We start from the raw sequence: 21,043 nt of genomic DNA on the forward strand, positions 1-21,043 counted from the left end.
TCAGGAAGAAATGCCAGAGACCTGGGCTGAGGTTCTGGTTTGGAAGAAGAGAAGCCTGTCCAGGAATGATAGAATTCGTGTCTGTGGTAGAAGCTCCCTAAATGACCAAGCACGGAGAAAGCAGGAAGAGAGAGCAGGAGAGCTTACAGGGAAGCAGAGAAAGGATGAGGAAGATGTTCCAGTCTGTTTTGAAAGAGTAAATCAAAAGGAGACAAGTATAAGACTGCATTTCAGCAGAATAGCCGGCAATGCTCAAGGCAGATTTTAAGGTTAAAGACAAGAGTAAGGGAAGGAACAAGAACTGGTTTAGAGAAGCCAAACAGGAACCAGAATGGGATTAGATTAATGCAGCACCACATGACATGTTGGAGTGCTGCATTAATTGCAAGTACAATACTGGCAATAATTTCTAAAACAAAGTATGTTCTTATTGAAGATCCTTGGCTTTTTAGTGGGAAAATAATTTCAGATGCAGAATCATTATTGGGTTTAGTGGGTTTATTTTTATGTAGCATAACTTAACGTTAAATAAAAGGGAGCTGTACGTTTCCAGTACGGTATAGCTGGCAGTATAACTGAGGCTCCTTAGCCCAGCTCCTGAAGCTGATACAGTCTTTGAAGACAGTATCCTTGTTCAGATGGAATTACCTTGTTTGCCTTCACTCTTTCACTCCCTCCTCCATTCTGCCCTGGAGCCTGAAGAAACAATTGTAGGTTCTCCTAGAAAACAGAATCTTCCTAAGACAAAGTGAAGGCAAATGATCTTTCCTCATCCCTAGGGGCTGGTCTTGTTCTTCCTGAAATCTGCAGTGAGATTCCTGCTGGCTGTCTCCAGCGGTACCAGGTATGGTTCAACCAGGCGAGATGTGAGCTTGAAATTCTCCTAATGAAAAAGGCCTAAGTATACTGAATAGGGGAGATACTCATTAATAACTATTTAGGAGAACATGGTTCCCTTGAAAGGCTAATTATTTTGAGAGTTACCCATTCAAAAAAAAAAAAAATCTCATCAATGAGAGAACAAATTAAAAATGAAGAATCTCTCATAAAAAGACAGTAGAATACTGCATTCAAGAGGACAGCCACCAATTAAAAGAAATGTCAACAACTCAAGTGGCAGCAACTTCAAAAGGGAAATCTTTTCCTCATTTTCATATGCATTCTTCATGAGCAACATCAAGAAGTGTAACATGCTAATAGCTAATAACACTCAGGATAAGATTCACTAATTTACTAACTGAATAATTTAATGCATATCAAAGGAATGATTTTCTCATTTCTTTCTTTTTTTAGATCTAACACTAAGCTGGGCATTATCAAGTAGATGAAACTGCACAGATTACAAGTCATCACTGAAAGTCATTTTAGAACTGAGCTTGGTTTTTTCTATTGGATATCTCTTTTGGGTTTATGGAATAGCACACCTTTTTTCCCTCGTGATTCAGATTTCAAAAAACAAATCAGGAAGATGTGTTGTGGACATGTGATGTTTTGCTAAAATCAAAGTGTTTTGCAGAGATTGATCTATTATGATGTTAAACTTTGAACGTGTTGGGAACTGCAGCCAGGTAGTGCCATCCACCTGTCCCAGGCAAGCCAGTAACCCAGCACTGGGAGGTGCACCTGAGGTTTAGGAGATCAGGCCCTGAGCTGAAGCAGGAACGGGATGTGGATGACTGGCATGCTGCAGAGGTCCACTGGCTGTCCTGGCATGGAGGACTCTCGCTCCTGCTCCTGGGAACGGTGAGAGGTTGGTTTGACTCCAACGCAGGAAAAGAGACAAATGAATTATTTTAATTGCAAAAGAACTTCGGTATACTCCAAAATGCTACACTAGGTATTGAAAAAAGTAGAAAATGTACATGGTAAAAAATATTTCTTGTTTAGCATTATTTTTAGAAACCTATTTACAGAATTCTTCTAAATTTAAGCAATGTTTTGCCTTTGCTACTCGTGCACACTACGTAGCCCACTACCATCTGCTAAAACACTTTAACATGTCACCAGTTAAGGTACCAAACAGAAATCCAGCTCTTCCTTCAGTCTGCATGTCACTGCCAGAACGCTCACCCAGAGAGACTCCAGACTAGCAGCCAGCCATCAGCATCTCACCAGCTCTTCGGTGGCTGGAGGGAAGCCAATGATTCCAGGGCTCATCCTCTTCAGCATCTTTCCTGACAACCTGACTGATGATGTAAGAATGCAGAAACAACAAATCTGAAGATGATGCTAAACGAGTGTTGAGTTGCTGACATGCCAAATAGTAACTTTTGTGGAGGGATCTTCAGGAGCTTGGGATCTGGCCAGCAGAAATCCCATCACGTTGAACGAGACATAGAATAAGTCCCACAGGTCAGGCAGAATACAGCCATGTGCCAGGATGGGCTGGGGACGGTCCGGCGGAGCAGCAGCCCTCCTGGAGAGGACCTGGAGCTTATGGCAGATGTCGGGTCAAACGTGAGCCAATGCTGTGCTCATTGCAAATGGGGCAAACTGCACATTAGCCTACTTTCAAAGAAGGGTGGCCAGCAGGTTGAGGGAACTCGTTATCCCTGCCACCTCAGAGACCTGGAATAATATGTCTGGGTTTGGGGCCCCCAGGCCACAAGGATGATCAGAAATGGGAAGGGAAGGCAGCAGGACCACCGGGATGGTCAGGGACATGGAGCACACACTTCAGGTGATGGAGGAGGCTGTGGCTTTTAGTCTGGTGCAGAGGAGGCTAAGGGGTGATTTACTAGCAGGCTGCAACTGCTTGAACTGGAGCGGGAAAGAAGACAGGGCCAAGCTCTTTTTGGTAGTGACGGATGGCACAGCAAAGGACAATAGCCTGGGAGGTTCCGACTGGACGTTGGGAAGAACTGCTTCCCTGGGAGGATACAGCAATGCTGGCAGAGGCTACTCACCCAAGATCTGGCTAGGTAAAATCGCAGGAGACCTGATCCACTGTTGGTGCCAGTCCTGCTTGGAGAGGGAGGTAGGTCTAAGGGTCCCTTCCAACCCATAGTTCTATGATGTAACTCAGACGTAAGCCAGTGGAGCTCTCAAAATCTTAGCTAGACGATGTTAAATACAACTAAATTAGAAGTTCACTTATTAGTAAATAGGAAGGATGATTCACCTCCTCAGCTGCCTTGTGTTCCCACAGCAAACCCTCCACCAGCAGAGCACGCCACTGCAGCGGGCCACGCAGGCGTGCTGCTTCCCTCTCCCAATATTCCAGCAACAAACATGATGCTTCTGCGATGTCCCTTTAACGGGGAAGGCCAGGCTGTTGGAACCATTGGCTTTGTGGCAGATGGAGTGACATTTGCAATTGGGAAAAAAACACTCCCATGCTGCCAAAATATTAACAAGGGGCTTCCTCAGAAATATTCTGCCACAGTCACTGACACATGTAAATTCCCCATGTAAATATGACTTCATCCAAGGGAAAAGGTATCATTCAGCAGGCTTTCCAAGGACAAGGACCTCTCTGCACCATTGTGGTTTGTTTTTTTTTCCTCTCCTGCAAACCCCTTTCCTTCCAGTCACAAATTTTCCGTGGTGCAACACCTTGCAGATGCTGCTCGTGGTGAACTCCAATGAGCGACAGCAGCAAGCAGGGCTGGCTGGGGGCAGGCTGTCCAACAATCCTGCTCAGCTGGGCTGGGTCAGGGGACAGACTTGGCAGCGAGGGCACATTGTGAAAGTGAATTTGGGGGGGGGGGTTGCATACTGTATCTCCCTCTGCGAATGGCCATGTTCCTTACATGGCGAGAAGAACAAGAAGAATTTCCTGACCTTCCTTTATACCACCCATTATTTTGCATAGCCTTATAATGTCTTTTATTAATTCCCTTTTAAAAATAAACTTTCCTAATACTTTCAGATTCTGCAGATATGCAACATCAAAGCATTTCAGTGAATTTTTCAGTCCACTTATAAGCCAGGTCTCTGGTGCTAGAGCCAGACATTTTGTGGTAGCACTCCAAGCAGTAAAGATGCCCAGCATCTCTGGAACTGCTGCAGTTCTCATTGCTGTAAGTACTGATCACTGGGGAAACTGAGCCTCAAATACCAAAAAGCCTTTCTGTAACGACCTACTGTTTTGCAGAGGGCAACAGGACCAGCATGCTTTTTCTTAAAGATAAAAAGACAGCCGTCGTGCCTCTGTTGAGAAGGATCTGAGATTTATTTTTAACTTCAAACTTTTCTATGTATCGTGAAAAGGCAGAATAATTCTGTTTTCATTTAGGAGGGCATTACAAGAGAAATAAGTAGTCTGATACATTTCAGATTAGAAATGCTTCCCTAAGAACAGAGGCTGTCACAGTGTGGTGTCCCACACCCAAGAAAATCTTTTCCCCAGTACTTAGCTGTGCCAACGTATTTCCAAGATTTTTTGTGCTAAACTGAGAGTTCTCCAACATGGTGCTTCCAGGAATTTAGGTTACTCTCCCTCTCTCAGTACTGGGATTAACAAGTCATGAAGGTAGTCTGCATCACAGTGATATTATAATGACTGCTCTGAAATGGAAAAATATAACACATCTGTGTTTTCATTCTCCGGCTTGAGACATACCTTTAGGAAGTCAGTTTGTGATGACATGTTTGGGCAAATGATGCCTTATCTGCATGCTTTTTTCATGTATCATCCTGATCTGGTAACTTGAATGCCATAATCAGAAAGCTATGTTAATTGTACATGGGTTTAAGCCAGCGTAGTCCAAAACATACTCCTCTAAACTACCAGCCTCACAAAATCTGCCTGCCTGTTTGAGAAGCTGGAGATGTTCTTCTCTGTTAGAGGAATTGCATGAATTTTTTGTAACAAGAAGAATCTCCAACCAAGATAATCTTCACCTCATGGATATTACATATTTCTGTTTCCTTAAAATAAAACCCACTAAGTATATGAACTGGTACCATAAACACAAGCACAAGTGAAAGAGTTCTACTGTTGCTGGACTCCTCCTCCCACTCAATTTCGGCAGTCAGCAAAAATACTTATTCAGTATTAAGTTACAGTAAAGAATTGTTGACCCTGGTGCAACTGAGAGCAACGATAAAGTCAAGTCAATGGGGTTTGCTTCAGCTTGCGACATTTCAAATAAAGCCTCTAAATTTCTTTGGATCAAAAAAAATGAAAGCATATAGAACATACTTGTTAAAAACAAAAATGCAGAAAATCTATACAAGCTTCTCCAAAAAGTAAATTTTGTTGAAATGCTCACAGTTGCGTTTAGCATTATTTGCTTCTAGTTTGGGCTTCATTCTAAATACTGTATGTTAATAAACTCAGACCACTTAATGCCAAGTACTTTATACATTTCTCTTTAATTAAATTTCTCCAAAGAATCACATTACATAAGCATTTGCCAATACAAAAAGCACACTCTGAGATCCTGGGTAAAATCCAGGCACCCCTGCAGTAACTAGTAAAATTCCCACTGATCTCATTGGAGACAGTCTTTGCTATATATGGGTAATAAAAAATTATCTTGTTACTTATGTATTCTTTGGTACACTGTTCTAAGAAACTTAATCTGTGGATCTTAATGAGGTCCACGCTATCATTTACCATTTCCCTTACTAGATGAAAATAAGCGTTACTTCAGAGTTCAATAATGTCCAGTTTCAAGTATGTTTGTAATTGGTGGAATATGCAATAGATGCCAGTTTAAATGAGCTTCTGGCCTCTGGACGGAGGTAGGCATTTGCTCTAATACTCTGCAGTTTTACTACAGACTTTGAGGAGAGAATTGCCTGCACTGAGCTCTGGAAGAAAGATGAACCCTTAGCATTTAGGGATTCTCTAAACTATATGTTAAGTGTTATGTTCAGTAATAAGTTTTAGGTGATCAGGACATGGAAGTGGCCTAAAAATGAAGATCTTAAATAACCTTTATGGTCATTAATTTAAGACCAGGCACAACGATTTATCTTTATTTAATTATGATATCTTTCATCTGTGTGAAACTCTGAAGTGGGCTAGTTCTGTCATTCTTCCTCTTACAGTTTTTTTGCAGAAGTTTTCTCTTCCATAACTCAGCTATGCAGGGCTGTGGGGTTTGATGTTTTGAGTTCTCATGCAAAAGAAAAAGCTAAATTAGGGCTGCTCTAGGACAGCACTAATCAGAAATGGAAAGAGCAGGAGTTGTTTGAGACGGTACCTGCTCCTGCCACTGCTCTGCGGGGACATTATCATCTTGCAGCTGCAGAAATGGTAGAGGTTGTCAGAGTGCTGCTCATCTACTTCAGCACTGTTACTGATATTTTTTCAGAGTTACTGAGATGTTACCTAGTTACCAGCTGATCACAGCCTGGTAACCATTTAGAGAAATGCAGATTTTTATTTAAAATAAGGTAAGTGACCCTAAATAAGTCAGTCTGGTGACACTTAAGCTGTCCAACTGTAAAATAGGATGAGACTCCACACGGAAGTTATTTGAAGTGTTCAGACAAAAACTGCGGTATGAAATTAATTATGATAGTCTTGACAATAATAATTAAATTTAAAATACGCTTAACTGGTTTAAAAATAAAACTTTCAGATTCCCTTCGACTGCAGCCCAGTCCTGAAGCTATTTAAGCCTGCATTGCCTATCCCGTGCCTGATTTTCTGATTTGGTTGTAAGATTACTATTAATAGACCAGAAGTGGGATTAAAAAAAAAAAAAAAAAAAAAAAAAAAAGGAGAAAGTGAGATTACCTAATTCTGCAAACATCTGTTTGTTTATTTGTTTGCTTTGTTTTAGAGAAGCATTGTCAGAAGTTTAGTTTTCTGACATGGATTAATCTTTTCCCTTTTGTGACTCTGGACCATCCATCCCTCCCCGCTTCCCCCCCCCAATTCCGGCGCAGGGTTGCTAAGCGACATGTTCTTCTCTTCTGTACTTTAGCAGAGAGGAACAGATCAAAGACACCCACAGTCCTGAATTATTTTATAAATGAATTTAAAGAGATACTCTCCCGTGCTGTATTATGTAGGGGGAGATCAAAAGTTGCTCTATATACTGAGAGTATCTGGAGAATTAAAACTGATGTCTTCTGGAAAATAAAAATGCTCTCGTTACTGAGAACTATGTAATATTTACCTTTCCCCCCTAAAAAAAAAACCTAGACTATGAATTTATGCTAATTAATGTTTCTAGTTTTATGTCAGTCAAGACACTGAACGCAGGCCAGGCTGCATGTTTGTACGACTTGCAGAAGTAAGGTTTTCTGTCATCAATTGACAAGCCTGCAGGTTTTTTAACTCTTTTCATCTCTTGCAAAAGCGTTGCCATTATTCACAAATATTTCATTCTCTAAATTTTAAATGCTTTCCTGGCATTAAAGGCAAGAAAGTCACAGGATAAATTTCAAGTGATGTATCTTTAAAAGAATAAATGAAGATGAGGAAGTAATCTGTGTAAACCACGCAAAAAAAAATAAGATACCGATATCTCAGATGTTTCTGAAAAGAACGAAAACCAAATGAATAATGTTTTATTAAAAAATCTGGGAATATATAAGTTTAAATGCTATCTCTTACCAGACCAGCACTTATTTGGCATCAGCTCAGGTCTGCTATTCTCTCCAAGCTGTGAGATTTGTAAGAGCATACTGGCAGTTAAGGCAAGTGTTTCCTGAAACAGAAAAGGGAGGAATTATTTGCCCTCGGATCTACTCAGTTTCAAACACCATCGACATTCTAAAAGGAAAAAACGGCACTCAGTAACAAAGTGCAAAAGTTTTTCATTACTTTCATTTCCAAAGACACCATCGCTGCACAGCCTTAAGAAGAAGGAGAGGCACACAAATAACATGCTTAAAGCATTACCTGAGCAAGTGAGACTGATCATTTATGTGGAAAGGAAAACTCCCCGATCAAATGGCTGCAAAAAAGGCATCTTGAAAATTGCACGCAAAATTCCTCTCCTGTGCAAATCTTGTTTTATAACCAGCCACCTTATCTGCATAAAGTAATGTGTCTTTTAAAGCAGTTTCAGGGACTTGCTCACACAAACAGGTGCTCATGCAACTACAGGCACAAAATCCCTGGATTCAGGTGTAAAGTGTACATAGATGATCTCACCCTCTTTGCTGCCTGCCTGGTTGCAGAGCAGAGCAAGCTCCTCGCTCTTGTCCTATGCCGGCAATCTAACATAAAACTGAGCGTAGATTAGTGAAACCTAATACACTCTAGGACTGTAAAGGGATTAATCACATAAATCTTCACCAAAAAAAATCAGCATTAGTATTTATTTAGATGCATTTTATTTTCCAGTGAGGAAACAAGCCTCTTCTTTTTTTTTTTTTTTCTGCACCAGTAAAACTGTTCAAAATTCTAGTTGCTCAGATTTGGCAGTTAAAATCCACTGTACTACAGTTAACCTATATTCTTGTAAAAGCATTTATTTTAGAAAAGGGCTTGGCCAGCTTTTCCATTTCGGTATTAGATATCTATTACATGGGCAAGATCTGTGCTTTACTCTCACTGATACAGTGTTTTATGTATAAACATCTTGACCACCACTATGTTGTCAGTGGTTAGCAGATTCAATGTGTTTTGGCTGAATTTCTGAAGGGCAAAACTGTGACTTGCACTCTAAATATTTTTTCTGGAGAATGGATTCCTCAACAGACTATGGGTATCTTGTACAAAATGCAAGTAAACATTCAGAAAGGAATTTAATGCTTCTGGCAGGTACCGACTTGCCAGCCTTGGAAGCCGAAATCCCTGAGACCTGTGGCACCAGCGCAGCTCCAGCCCCGTGTGCTCCGCAGACCGGCCGGGTTCCCCGCCATGCCACCGCTCCTCCTGCGCAGCTGCAACGACAAGGCAAGAAATAACGCCCGCTACAAATGCTGCTTGTTAGTACGGGTGTTTCTGGCAAGCTTACTTAAACATCCTGACCATGCTTTGTTCGGAGATTCAGTTTGATCAAACCAGTATTTAAGCTAAAATGTTCTGAAGCAGGATGTTGTAAGAATTTTAGTTAATATTAATTGCTGGTATGTTTTTTTTAATATTGGTAGCAATTTGGTTAATGAATGTAAGTCATTTTGAATTGCTGCTCCTCTTACTTATTTCTAGAATGCTGCAAAAAAATCTGCTGCAGCTGTATCATAAATGTGAGCAGCCAGGGCAGAGGTTTGGGCCTATGAAGACGGGACGATGCTTTTGATATGTTGAAGGCCACTGAGAACATTAATAATGTTACTTCACATTTCTACAGTGCTTTGCCTGCTTAAAGCACCACATAGACTACTAGTAATTAGTGATATGGATGTTTCTGAAATCATCAGCACTATCATTTAAATTGTCATTAAAATACAATTAGCAGCCCTTTGAACTGAGCGCTGTAGTTCAGAACAGTCTAACTGATGGCTCGTGGGCCAGACCTGGACAACAGGAAGATCGTGTCTGGTTTTCCTCTTCTCTAACTGCACCAGCTCAAGGAGCACCTCATCCCAGGAGTGGCGGCTGTGCCCGCAGGACAGACATGGAGAGCCGTTATGCGACTGGAAAGGCAACGGCACAAAGTATCCCTTGTGTCCAGCCCACTGCATTGAAAAGCCTGGATTTTGTAAAGCTCATTTCAGCCTGTGTGCAATTTCAAGGAGGCACAGCCCCACAACTTTATACTTTGCAATTCAAATCAATTTTTTTTTTTTAACTTGACTTTCAGGGCACAGCTTTGTGCAGCAAGGAGCTGTAGGGATGAAATAAGGGCATTATGTGCTAAAACAAATAACTGAGCGATCTACATCTACAGGTGATGCGCTGGTAGACCATGCTGGCATGTGTTTGGGTAAGATGAAGAATTTAGTTTGCTGCAGCAGACTGAAAGTGAAGGTCTGGCTTGGATGGTGTTCCCAAATCTGGCATCCATATCCCACGTTTAGGTAGCTAAATCTGTCACTTACATGCTTGAGATACTTGTGTTAATTGCATAAATGCCAACAAAAATGACGTGTTTTTAAAGTGTTAGAAGTGTAAAGAGCTGCTCTTCTGAAATGGCCACAGTATCTATACTTAGCTCCTATGTGCTCTTCCGATGATACCACTTGCAAATGCACCACATTTGTTGTAGGATCTAGCTATAGTGATGTATTAGTATCTGTTTGTGATACTATTGATGCTCCTGCAAAAAAACGCTGTAGAACATACTTTACATACTGCCTTTTTGTACGTCTCACACAACTATTCATTAATACCACGGGAACAGCGTGCTACTGTTCCAGGTTTTCAAAGAACCAGTGCTATTGCTCTCCACCAGCTCCTGTTGCCTGCTTCATACTGCCTTTATTATTTATGCTTTTATTCCCGAAAACTGAAATTTAGAACTGGAAATTTTCACGCTTTTGTTTTTTAAAAAATAATTAAAGGCAGCGAATGGACCTGATGTAATCTGTATACTGTGTGCCACGGCTAAGTATCCACTGCTGTGAAAGCACTGCTTGTTCTCTGAAAGGAGGAATTCTTTCAGACAGCGTCACTTGCCCCCTCCTCTGCAGGGCTGCTTTTCCCATACACTTGGAGGACTCGCTGCCAGTCATTTTCTTGCCCTAGAAGTTTGCCGGAGCAATACTGTCATTCACCACTGACATTGTACTGTCTGTACAGGGCCTAGTTCCTAATGGGTCGGCCTTCACGTTCAGTCAAAAATTTCACCTGTGAGTGTAGCAGTGGTTCTACGAAAATATGATGCCTTTTGAATCATCTTTTCTTTGGACCGGTCCTTGGACTACATAGCGCTTCACCTTAATGTGGGCTTCACAGCAGGCTTTGGGAGAAGTTCTTTTCCTCTGTCATTCACATAGCAAGCAGCGTGCTCTCAGATATGACCTGTCTACAAAGATTTCAGTGTTGGCCTGGCATGCTTTACTAGTATTTTAATGGCCTAAAGAAATTATTTGGAAAGCTGAAGATGCCTTTAGAAAAGAGGGAAAGGAGGGGAAAACAGACTCGAAGAGGCTATTAATGGGTCAACTGGCCCAAGAAAATAGGGAAAAAGTGCAACTCAAAAGTGGTTGCCAACACGCGGTCTTGCAATACTACCCAGGAAGGTAACACAGCTCCTCGTGACCCTGTTTTTGTGATGTTATGCCTTCACTCCCTCTCTCTACATTCACCATTCTATACCAGAAACGTAAATTGTTGCCCAGTTCAAATCCAATACACTTCCTAAGTCTGCTTTTCTCAAACACACGAAGTATGTATTGTCTTGGGAGGAACAAGAGACCAAGTACTCAAAAACGTGGTGCAGGGTTTGCCATAGCCACAACTCTGAGAACAGGTGCTCCAGGGGAGCCGCCTGCTAGTGTTTTGCATAGGTAATTGTTAACGATACTAAGTAATAGTCTGTCTACTGGATAACGGACAACACCCCAAAACACAGGCCAACAACCATAAATGGAGAAAGTATTACAAGGAACTCACAGCAAAATTAAGATGCCAAGCAACATTCCCATATAATGTGAAGACACTGAAAAAAAAAGAGTCTTTGTTCCACCACGGGTGTCTTTGCTGGGCTTCTGCCCCGTTGTCAGCCGTTTGGATTAGCCTCCTCTTCATGGGAAGCTATCAGGGATAGCATACAGAAAACACTGAATACGCAAGAACTCAGTAGGATATAGCAATTTTGGGAAAGACTGATGGTTCTTAAATAACTTACTGCAATTAACAGAGGGCTGGAAATGTGAGAAAACCTCTGAAGAATTAATCAAAAATCAACAGCAGTTTGTCTTGATAGTAAAGGCAAGCACACGAAATAAAACAGCTTATCACAAAATGGCTTTTGACTAAGAGTGAAAAATGTTATGAGGAAGAACACACTTTGGATAAATCTACATTCTGTTAAGTTAAATAAAAAAGCCAATGCCAGTAGGAGGGTGAAAAAAAAGACATCTTCCTGTATGGTCACCACTGGGCATGTATTTGCATGAGGCAAGTGCAAGGAGAGCAGACTTCCTGAGTGCCAGAATAGCACCCCTATCTTAGATGTGTAAAGAAGAAGTAGGACTTGCCCTCAACTATCACAAAGCTGGTCTATGAGGCCAGCTGGCAAGGGAGAATGAAAAGACAAAAAAACAGTGGACTGCAAGTTTTTGGGCATCTCTTACAGTCTTTGCTAACAGTCCTCAGAGTTAAACTTGTGGCTTAAGCTAAAAAAGAGATGGAGAGCTTGACAAAGGCACAAAATCTACATGGCTGAATTTCTGCAAGAACAGCAGTGAAAAACAAATTAAGATGTGGCAAAATGATCCATCATCAAAGTTCAAAGCAGCCAGTGAGACAGTGCAGAAGAATATTCTACTTGCTAGCATCAGTCTCCTGCACAAGTTCCATGCTGTGGCAAAATAGAATGGGCATGTAGCCAACAGAAAAGGCTTGATACCAGCAAAAAGATGGAACTCGCATTCACCAGATACCAGGGCAACTAGTTTTTCATGATTTGAAGTTATGGTGGAAGTTGAATTTTAAATTAAGTCTGAAACGTTAGAGTGAAGGAATGCTTGATGGGTGATCAGCGGAAACTAAAGATTGCAGCAAAGTCTTCTTTGCAAAGAGTTTTACAAAAAACCCCACGAGAATTGCTATCGATGAATTGTTGCTGTAACAATAATACTCCTTTTTGTAGACTAAGAAAAAAATTAACTGTTAGCAATAAACCTATTTAAGCTGACCAATCACCTATGGGTTTCTGCAGCTTTTATGTCTTGCTGAAAGCTGAAAAAGGAAGAAGTTCCAGAAATAGACTGAAACTGCTCTAAGATCTGATGCTGATGGAGAGACCGATAAGCATGTAAATGACTCAGTTAGGTGTCTCCCATATGCACATTTGCGTGTCCTAAGAGGAAAATGTTCCATCACAGGTATCATAGATATTTGAAAGAAGTTATTGTATGCTAGAGCACCATGGTGCTTGTAGATATTTCAGCAGGCTACAGAGAGATCCCTGAATATGGAAATTCTTGCGTTGTATAAACTTTGAGTGATTGTATATGGTTTAATTGCAAGCAACCTACGGTACAAGAAAGGAATGTCTCACCTAGTAGCAAGTACCATGATAAAAAATCAGAGCAAGACTGTGAGTGACTTTGTCCAAAATTTTTTTTTTTAAACCTAAGCAATTGTTCTTCAGTTTCTACTATTTTTGCAACTATTTTAGACTAAGTGCCAGGCATGCCTGTAACTTAAAAAAAAACCAAACAAACAACAACAACAAAAAACCAACAAAAGGAAATCACCTGAAATAACATACTGAGGATGAAGCTAAGGCAGCCTGCAGATGTGTCCCTTTTTTTTGCTGGTTTTATATAAACTGCATGAAGATTCTGCAAGTCTCTGTAAGCAAAATGTTTATTTAATAGGTATATGCAAGCAATACACCATGAGAGGAACAAGGGTTGGTTTTATTGCTGCATGCTATTCACCCCTACTACAGTCAAATGCTCCAGATGACAGGGAAGAGAAACAGGGCAGCTAGTAACAGTCAGCTAACAGCAGAATGTTAACATTTATTGCATGTTTATTTGCAAATGTTTGCATTAAAAGTTAGTACCAAAAGAATAATATAAGAGATATATTTCACTTTGAGCGCTGAAGTAGCAATACAGAAAAGTATCTTGCCCACAGCAAGCAGCAGTAAGGAGGAGGGACCTGGAGGTTTTTTGCCTATAGCAGCAAGAACTGGGAAGTTCAGGGAGCAGCAGCTCCACAGTGAGACACACCAGAGTGAGAAAGGAGGAGAAATATTAATGGAAATCATGTAAAACAAGTGTTTCCCATGGATAATATATGCATCAATTATTCCCAACCAAATGTACCCATCATCAAGATTACCGTGGATAGCCTGTCCCACAGCCTATGTCCATAGTCCTCTCACAGTGGGACCAAGTTTTGTTAGCAGGGGTATCAAAACTAAGATGATAACATTCGTTTCTATGTTCTTGCCCTGACACGGTTATTCATTTCAAGTTCTTCCTAATGACTGTTCAGTTCCTTCCTTCTAGGGAGCCACTCCTAATTCTCTTCTATTCAGGTTGGAAAATGAGTCACTGCCTTTAGTATTAATTTTTGTTAACCCTTCCTTTGCACAACCAATAACTGTTAACAGCAAAATGCATTGTGGCTCAGTGCTGAGAAAGAAAACTCTTCAATGCCTTTTCCTCCATCGCACCATTTACTTACATGCAGATAACCCGATGATTCCTGCAGGCTTTCTGCTGCTGGTTGATGAAAAAAACAACCTTGTTTGTCTTTGTGCCTTTGGTTAACTGCTTTCTAAGGCTATCTTAGTCTACCTGTTTTGCAGTGTAATTTTGCTTTCCATATATTGCACTTTTTTTCTGTTGCCTTCTTGTCTGGCCAAAGTTTTATTTGCAGCAAAGCAACAACTTGCATCAAATAACTTCTTGAAGCACCTTGTTTACCCTTCTGTTTTTCCTCTCTTTTCTTTTGGGGAAGGAGGGTCAGGTTTATGGATGGGCACACAAACCTGGCAGCACTCAGTTCTACTGTCTCTACCTACCTAACTCCATGGGAAACATCAGGACATTAACGGTCAGGCTTCTGGTAGACAATGCTTTTGACTAGTTTTCCTTCTTAAACAACACAAAACATAACCCAAGCAAACTTTGGAGACATTTTATTTATACATGACTGCCATTCTTAAAACTACTGAACCTAACTATCCTGTGAGGCATCTTGAATCAGCTACCGCCCTCTTCTCAAGACTAATTAGCGAACAGTCTGTCCTGGTTTTGATCAAACTTTGTACTGTTTGGTTACAGCATTGAATACCTGCCGGCATGTCTCATCACCTGCTTTTTATGCGCTTCATGTATGGCGGTACTTGTTCTTTGGCTGAATTTTGATGTGGTTGGGGATATTTGGAATTTTAAAGTTCTTTCTCCTTGATCCTCTATTAGCACTGTTGGTCTACTCCCATGCTTTGTGTGCCTTTCAAAGTGTTTCAGTGTTTTTGTTATCTTGATGCTATCCTAACGCATGCCTGCTCTTAAAGTAAAATCTAGGAAGTCTAAGGGAAAAGTAGTTTGGAAAGAAATCAGACTATTTACTTAGGAAACCACACTCTCAGATTATTACAAAACCAGATTTCTAGGAAGAAGCATTATTTCTCATTGACTATTTCCATACCTTTTTTCAGTATTCTTTATTTCACCGACCTTATGCTGTACCAGACGGTATTGGATACAACACCCTCCGAGCAGCCTTGCATTAGCACTGCACCGCCTGCGAGAGAACCAACCCGCTCCCCAAGACAGCATTTCCCTGGTGGGAATATTTACTGTAGGTGCCAATCCAGCCTGACTGAAGTCTCATTAAGAACACATTTTTTTCCCTATCAATAAAATATTAATGTGACTATACAGCACGTGCAGCCTGACATTTTCTTGACACCTGCATAGCACAGAACTCCTCGCGCGCCGCAGTACAATTTCAATGACAAACTGCATGCAACTTCTATAGCTCAGGAAAAGCCCTAATCTTGGCCTTTTAAAACATAATTTCATGCGGCCGAAACTGTAAGGATACTCCCTCACCGCCCGTGCGGAACGGAACGGGGTTATTCCCCCGGCAGCCTGTATCGATGCCCACTTACCGGCCCCAGTGAGGCCCGGCCTGGGCGGCCAGGCCTCGGGGCGCCAGCAGCCGCCTCGCCTCTACCGGAGGCGGAAAGGCCCTGGAACCCGCCTGCAAGTTTTGCCAGCAGCAGTGAACGCGGGCTGCGGGCGAGGCGGGGACAGCCTGTAATTATTATCTGCACAGAGCGGCCGCGACCGCCATGTCTGCCAGGCGGGGAAGGCCTCGCGAGCCGGCCCGGCAGTCCGAGGCCGAGGGCGGCGCGGCCGGCCCGGCAGCGGGAGCGGGGGGGGGGCCGGCACGGCTGCCCGCCGGGGCCCGGCCCAGACGCAGCCTCCGAGCGGCGGCGCAACAGGTGCCCCGGGGCGCCGCTTGGCCACGGCGGCGGCCGCGCTGCCCCGCCCCGGGCGCTGGCGGCGCCGAGGGGAGCGGCGCTGCCCGGGGGAGCCGCGGAGGCGGGACCGACGCGCGGCGGGGTGGGGTAGGGGGGGGGGGGTAGGGGGGGGCCGCGGCCGCGCAGCGCTCCGGCCCGGCCCGAGCGCGCTCCCACCGCCCCCCGCCACTCCCCCGCCTCCCCCCGAGCCCCCTCCCCTTCCCCGCCACCCGCTTCCGCCCGCGCTCCCGCGCATGCCTGGGTTATGCAACGGCCGCGGCGGGCGGGCTGCGCGGGCCCCGCCGCCCCAGTGCCGCAGGGCAGGGCAGCGCGGGGGGCCTGAGGGCGGCGGGCACCGGGCCGGCGGCGCTGGGGGCGCGCTCCCCGCCCGCCCTCCCTCCCCCGGCGCCCGTGTGCGCGCCCCGCGCCGCCTGTGAGTGGCAGCGGCGGCCGCCGCCAAGTCCCGCCTGTTCCGCTCTCCCTGCCGCAGGCGGCGGCGGCGGCGGGTTGGCTTCCTGCGCGCTGTGCCGCTCCCCCTCCCCCCGGCAGTCGGAGCCGCAGCGGCAGCAGCCCGGATCCCCGAGCCATGGCTCTGTGAGAGCAGCACATGGCGGCCGCAGCAGCCATGAGCCCCCCACTAATCCATACAACTCCCCCCTGAACGGCCACCGACGGCAGCCAGCGCTCCCACCCGGCTCCACCGCTCCCACCGCCCACCCGCAACTACAGCCGCCGCCGCGCCGCCCGGCCCGAGCCCAGACCCCGCCGCCGCCGCTGCCGCCGCCGCCGCCGCCGGGCCCCCGCTCGCCCGCCCGCCGCCGCCGCCCGGTCCTCACCATGGGAGTGCAGGGTTTCCAGGACTACATCGAGAAGCACTGCCCCAGCGCCGTGGTGCCCGTCGAGCTGCAGAAGCTGGCGCGGGGCAGCCTCGTGGGTGGGGGCCGCCAGCGGCCCCCCCAGACCCCGCTGCGCCTCCTCATCGACGCCGACAACTGCCTGCACCGGCTCTACGGCGGCTTCTACACGGACTGGGTGAGCGGCGGGCAGTGGAACCACATGCTGGGCTACCTGGCGGCCCTGGCCAAGGCCTGCTTCAACGGCAACATCGAGCTCTTCGTCTTCTTCAACGGCGCCCTGGAGAAGGCCCGGCTCCACGAGTGGGTGAAGCGCCAGGGCAACGAGCGCCAGACGGCGCAGCAGATCGTCAGCCACGTCCAGAACAAGGGCACCCCGCCGCCCAAGGTCTGGTTCCTGCCGCCCGTCTGCATGGCGCACTGCATCCGCCTGGCCCTCATCCGCTTCCACATCAAGGTGAGGAGGAGACGGGCCTCCCGCCCGGGCCAAGGCCCCCCGGGCCACCGGCGCCCCCTCCCCGCCGCTCTCTTGCGCCCCCGCCGCTCCCCTCCGCCGGCGCCGCCGCGCTAAGATGGCAGCGGGGGCTGCCCGGGGCCTTGCCAGTGCCCAGCCCGGCGGGGGCGGGGGGGGCGCCCTGCCTCTCCCCTCAGCGCCTCAAAATGTCGTCGAGGCCCGCGGGGGCGGCCCAAGTTTCGGCGGCCTCAATCCCCGGGGGATTTTGCTATTTATACGGCGTGGCCGGCCGGCCTGTGCGGGGCGGCCGGCAGCGCCCGGGGCCTCCCGGATTCCCCTGGCTGCGAAGCCAGGCCCAGCAGCAGGGAGGTTTTTGCCTCCATGTTCTTTCGGGGCTGCCGCTCCGTCGACTCAAAATGTCCCTTCTTGCCCAGGCCCCCCCCCGCCCCTCCGCTCGGCAGGGCGATGGGGCTGCGACTTGGCTGCCGCAGGTGAGAGCGGCTGGCCGAAAGCATCGTAATCTAATTAATTATTAAGACGAAAGAAAAAAAAAATCAGTTATCGAGCACGGCAGATCTGCAACAAGTTCCCTGCTGAGGCGAGGCGTATAAACTTGCGCAGAAGGTGAAATGGCTTGCTCCAAAACGCAGAGGTTCGAGTTTCGTGTTTGAGAAGGTGAGGGGTTTGATCGGCATTGCCCAGATGTATTAACGAGCTTTTGATCAAGTGTAGAATAATCCGTTCCTTACTCTGTAACGGCAAACGCTTCCAGTCTATGGGGTCAGGAGCACCGATCCGACAGTTCTTCATTTAAAGTTCCGATTTTAAGGGGAATCTCTGCTTTCTGGTAACATTGGCAACGCTGCAGGCAAGGAGCTGGGGTCCGTGGTGATCTCGGGCCAACACCCAGGCCACGATTTCAGAGGTTGCAGAATATGAACGTCGCATCTCTCTGTACAGCGTTCGTGATTTGTGGTGGTTTCTGTTAAGCCGAGCGGCTGCGTATATTGAAACACAAGACACTAGAAAAACAAGCCCCGGGATGAAGCTGCAATTTTCAGAGTTGCTCGCTTGCTTTCCCGCTAGGGAGGGAAGAGCAGCGGGAGTGAAGTGCATGCTTGTAGCCCTTATTATCATAAATTACTTTAGTGTGTAGAAAAGTATTATGCAACCTTTAGGGTTGCACGCGTGATCACTAGGAGCAGCTTAACATTATCTGGCTTTTGTACCGATTAGAAAAGTTCTGGCCGGGTTGCAGTCCCGGGTAAAGATGACTCTTGGAAGGCGCTCACCCAAAAGGTGACTTTAGGTGAAGTTTCTCCTAGTTCTGCCGACGGGACGCGAGTAGCTGTTGCTCCCTCTTAGCCCGGCCCCGCTCACTCAGCCGGACCCATCCTGGGAGGATCGCGTTCCCTGCAGCTCCCTGTGCGACGGGCTGGCCTGAAGCCTCCCCGGGCAGGCAGCGGGTGGTGGAAGACCCACCCGCAGTGGCCATTGGCACGCCGGGGCCACCGGGCTGGGCGAAGCGTGTGTGGAACGAACTGGAAGCGGAGGCAAAGCTGTTCTTGCAGGGTGCGTCGAGCTCTGCTGAGCGTGACGTCTGGGGCTTGTTGCCTGGTTGAAGTGAAGACGTTATAGCCGTGTCTATTGTAGAAATGGGTTTTTCTGGCCAGTGTGGAAGGAAAGTCATGTACGTGTTTTGGATATGAATGGCAGTGGGAATTTGAGGGGTAGCAAAACCATCCTCATTTGAACTTTTTTGTTGTTTGGGTGGGTTTTGTACCTAGGAAATACTTCTTAATACTGCTTAAATTCTTTAAGCAAAGTTTTAGGGACCGTGCAGTGAAGATATTTATCTTGATCTGGTTACGGGTGCATTATAAATCTTCCTTAATTTTTTATTGAGACTTAGAGATCATTAGTGAAAGCAATGAATGGGGTACAGTAAGAATATTTTTTTCTTTTAGTGTGTTAAACTGGATACTTTGTTTAATGCAATATTGAAATGCACAGTACACAACAGGAAGACAGCTGTTTTGATATTGCTAGGAATTTGGTATTTGTAGTAGTTCTGTGGTATGTTGAACTAGCTGTTAGTCTTTAAATGCATTGTCTCAGACCTGGTTCATTCCTGTTGAAGTACATGACATCCAAATAAAGTTGCCACATTTGACAACAGTGTCACCTGTAGCACTTTGTTTACTTTCAAGCTTAGCTGCAGCATTAGCTCCTTTATGGTTTCTCGCTAATAGGCCTTATTCTTAATCTCTGGAAACAGTTTTAGGAACGAGAGGACATGTCATACCGAGTGCCTTTTCTATCCAAAAAAAAAAAAAAAAAAGAAACAAATGAAAAAGCCCCACAATTTTGATGGGGAAGATTTGAGGGGTGGGTATCTGTCTGCCTTACGTTAGCACCGGGAGCTGGCAAGTACTTGTTAACAAAATACTGATCTGTTTGTGGGGGAGAGTTTGTTGCTGTTAGGAACGTTCATATCACTGAGCGACCACCGTGTGTGTCTGAACTGCAGTGGCTGTCTGAACTGGTCAGCTGTCTTGGGGATGGGAAGGGTAGCAGCAATTCTGATTTGATGCTTCATTTATACAGCTGTTGAGAAACTGTGGATAACTGTTTTAAATTGTTTCATTTTCAGGTGAGAAAGTATATTTAATGGTTATAGTGGTAACATGCATAATACACATCAAAGATACTGCAGAACTTAAATTACATTCCTTTTCTGCTTTTCTTCTTCTCTTATACAATTTAAAATCTTTCTAAATCTACTTTATTGCATTTATCTTTCTTTATACCTTACTCCAGTTTTATTCATGTTCTCCCCCATGCTCACTTTCTAGCAACCCTCCTGCTGGGCAATGAGCAAATGCATCTTGAAAGGTGTGATTTTTATTTGCATGTATGGGTGATATTTTTTTTTAATTAACATACACATAAGACACTTGCCAAATGCTAGTGTTTTCTCACTTTGTTTTGAGAAGTTTGGATTGAGAATACTTATGAACTTCAAATATGAAGCTGATTTTCATATTTTCAGGAAACATTTAAGTCTTGAGTAGAAGAGCTGTGCAGAGTTAGGGACTCGCTATGAATTTAATCTATTTTGGTAATTAGAGGGGAGAAAAAGAGTAATGTCTTCTATCCAGAACAATTATAAATCACTTGCAGATGGTTTCAGCAGGATGTAAAAATAACAGGTTCCTCCAAGTTATAACGAATATCCTACGGGTTTTTAGCTTAATTGTGACCTGGTATTTTTCTGTTTGGGGGAGGGGGGAATAATTCTTAAAAGAAACTTTTAAACATTAGCAAACCTGCTTTGCATAAATATTTAAGCAGTGGATTAACTTAACATCTTTAATACTTTGGTGAGACTGTTTTGTTCTCAGTATCTTAAACATGCATGTGCCTGTTTACTCGGACAGGATTCTCTCTTTCTGATCCAGCACCATTAATGTTTACACAAGATTTAGACTTGAAAATTATTCCAAACTCCTGGCTGCGGTTATCCCTGCGTCCTCTCTGGGTTGATTTTGAAGTGTGCGTGTTGCCTGGGTATAGTTGCATCTTCAGACTCCCTCCTTTTCTGAAAGCTACAAACTTAATTCTCTGACTCTCATCTTGTTAGAGTTTTATGTTGCAGGTTAACTGTACCTTGGTAAATACAGCTTTTTTTCCTGTGACGGTTCAATTATTTGAATGTGGATTCTACTATAACCTAAACATATTGCAGTTTCATGCTCATAGCTTGCTGTGTCAGATAG

The 21,043-nt window shown here is 44.9% G+C and overlaps 1 protein-coding gene and 1 long non-coding RNA gene across 9 annotated transcripts in view; one reads left to right on the plus strand and one right to left on the minus strand.

The window, feature by feature from the left end:
• Positions 1–16,931, minus strand: part of LOC114010788 (uncharacterized) — a 28,387-nt gene extending 11,456 nt beyond the window's left edge. For all 5 annotated transcript variants that reach the window (XR_008747355.1, XR_008747354.1, XR_008747356.1 and 2 more), the window contains exons 1-3: positions 16,793–16,931; positions 7,808–8,796; positions 7,520–7,613 (exon numbers count right to left, since the gene is read on the minus strand). This is a non-coding gene — a long non-coding RNA (uncharacterized LOC114010788). The remainder of the gene's footprint in view (positions 1–7,519; positions 7,614–7,807; positions 8,797–16,792) is intronic.
• The window catches only part of FAM120A (family with sequence similarity 120A), a 56,008-nt gene continuing 51,222 nt past the window's right edge, over positions 16,258–21,043 (plus strand). For 2 of the 4 annotated variants that reach the window (XM_013295256.3, XM_055804956.1), the window contains exon 1: positions 16,258–17,267. In XM_013295256.3, the coding sequence (XP_013150710.2) occupies positions 16,794–17,267 (474 nt within the window). In that variant the 5' untranslated portion in view covers positions 16,258–16,793. Of the gene's footprint in view, positions 17,268–17,559; positions 17,940–21,043 lie in introns of those variants that run through there. The other 2 variants (XM_055804955.1, XM_055804957.1) reach the window with 2 other exon arrangements.

Source organism: Falco peregrinus, chromosome 5 (genome assembly GCF_023634155.1).
Source record: "Falco peregrinus isolate bFalPer1 chromosome 5, bFalPer1.pri, whole genome shotgun sequence".
NCBI lineage: Eukaryota > Metazoa > Chordata > Aves > Falconiformes > Falconidae > Falco > Falco peregrinus.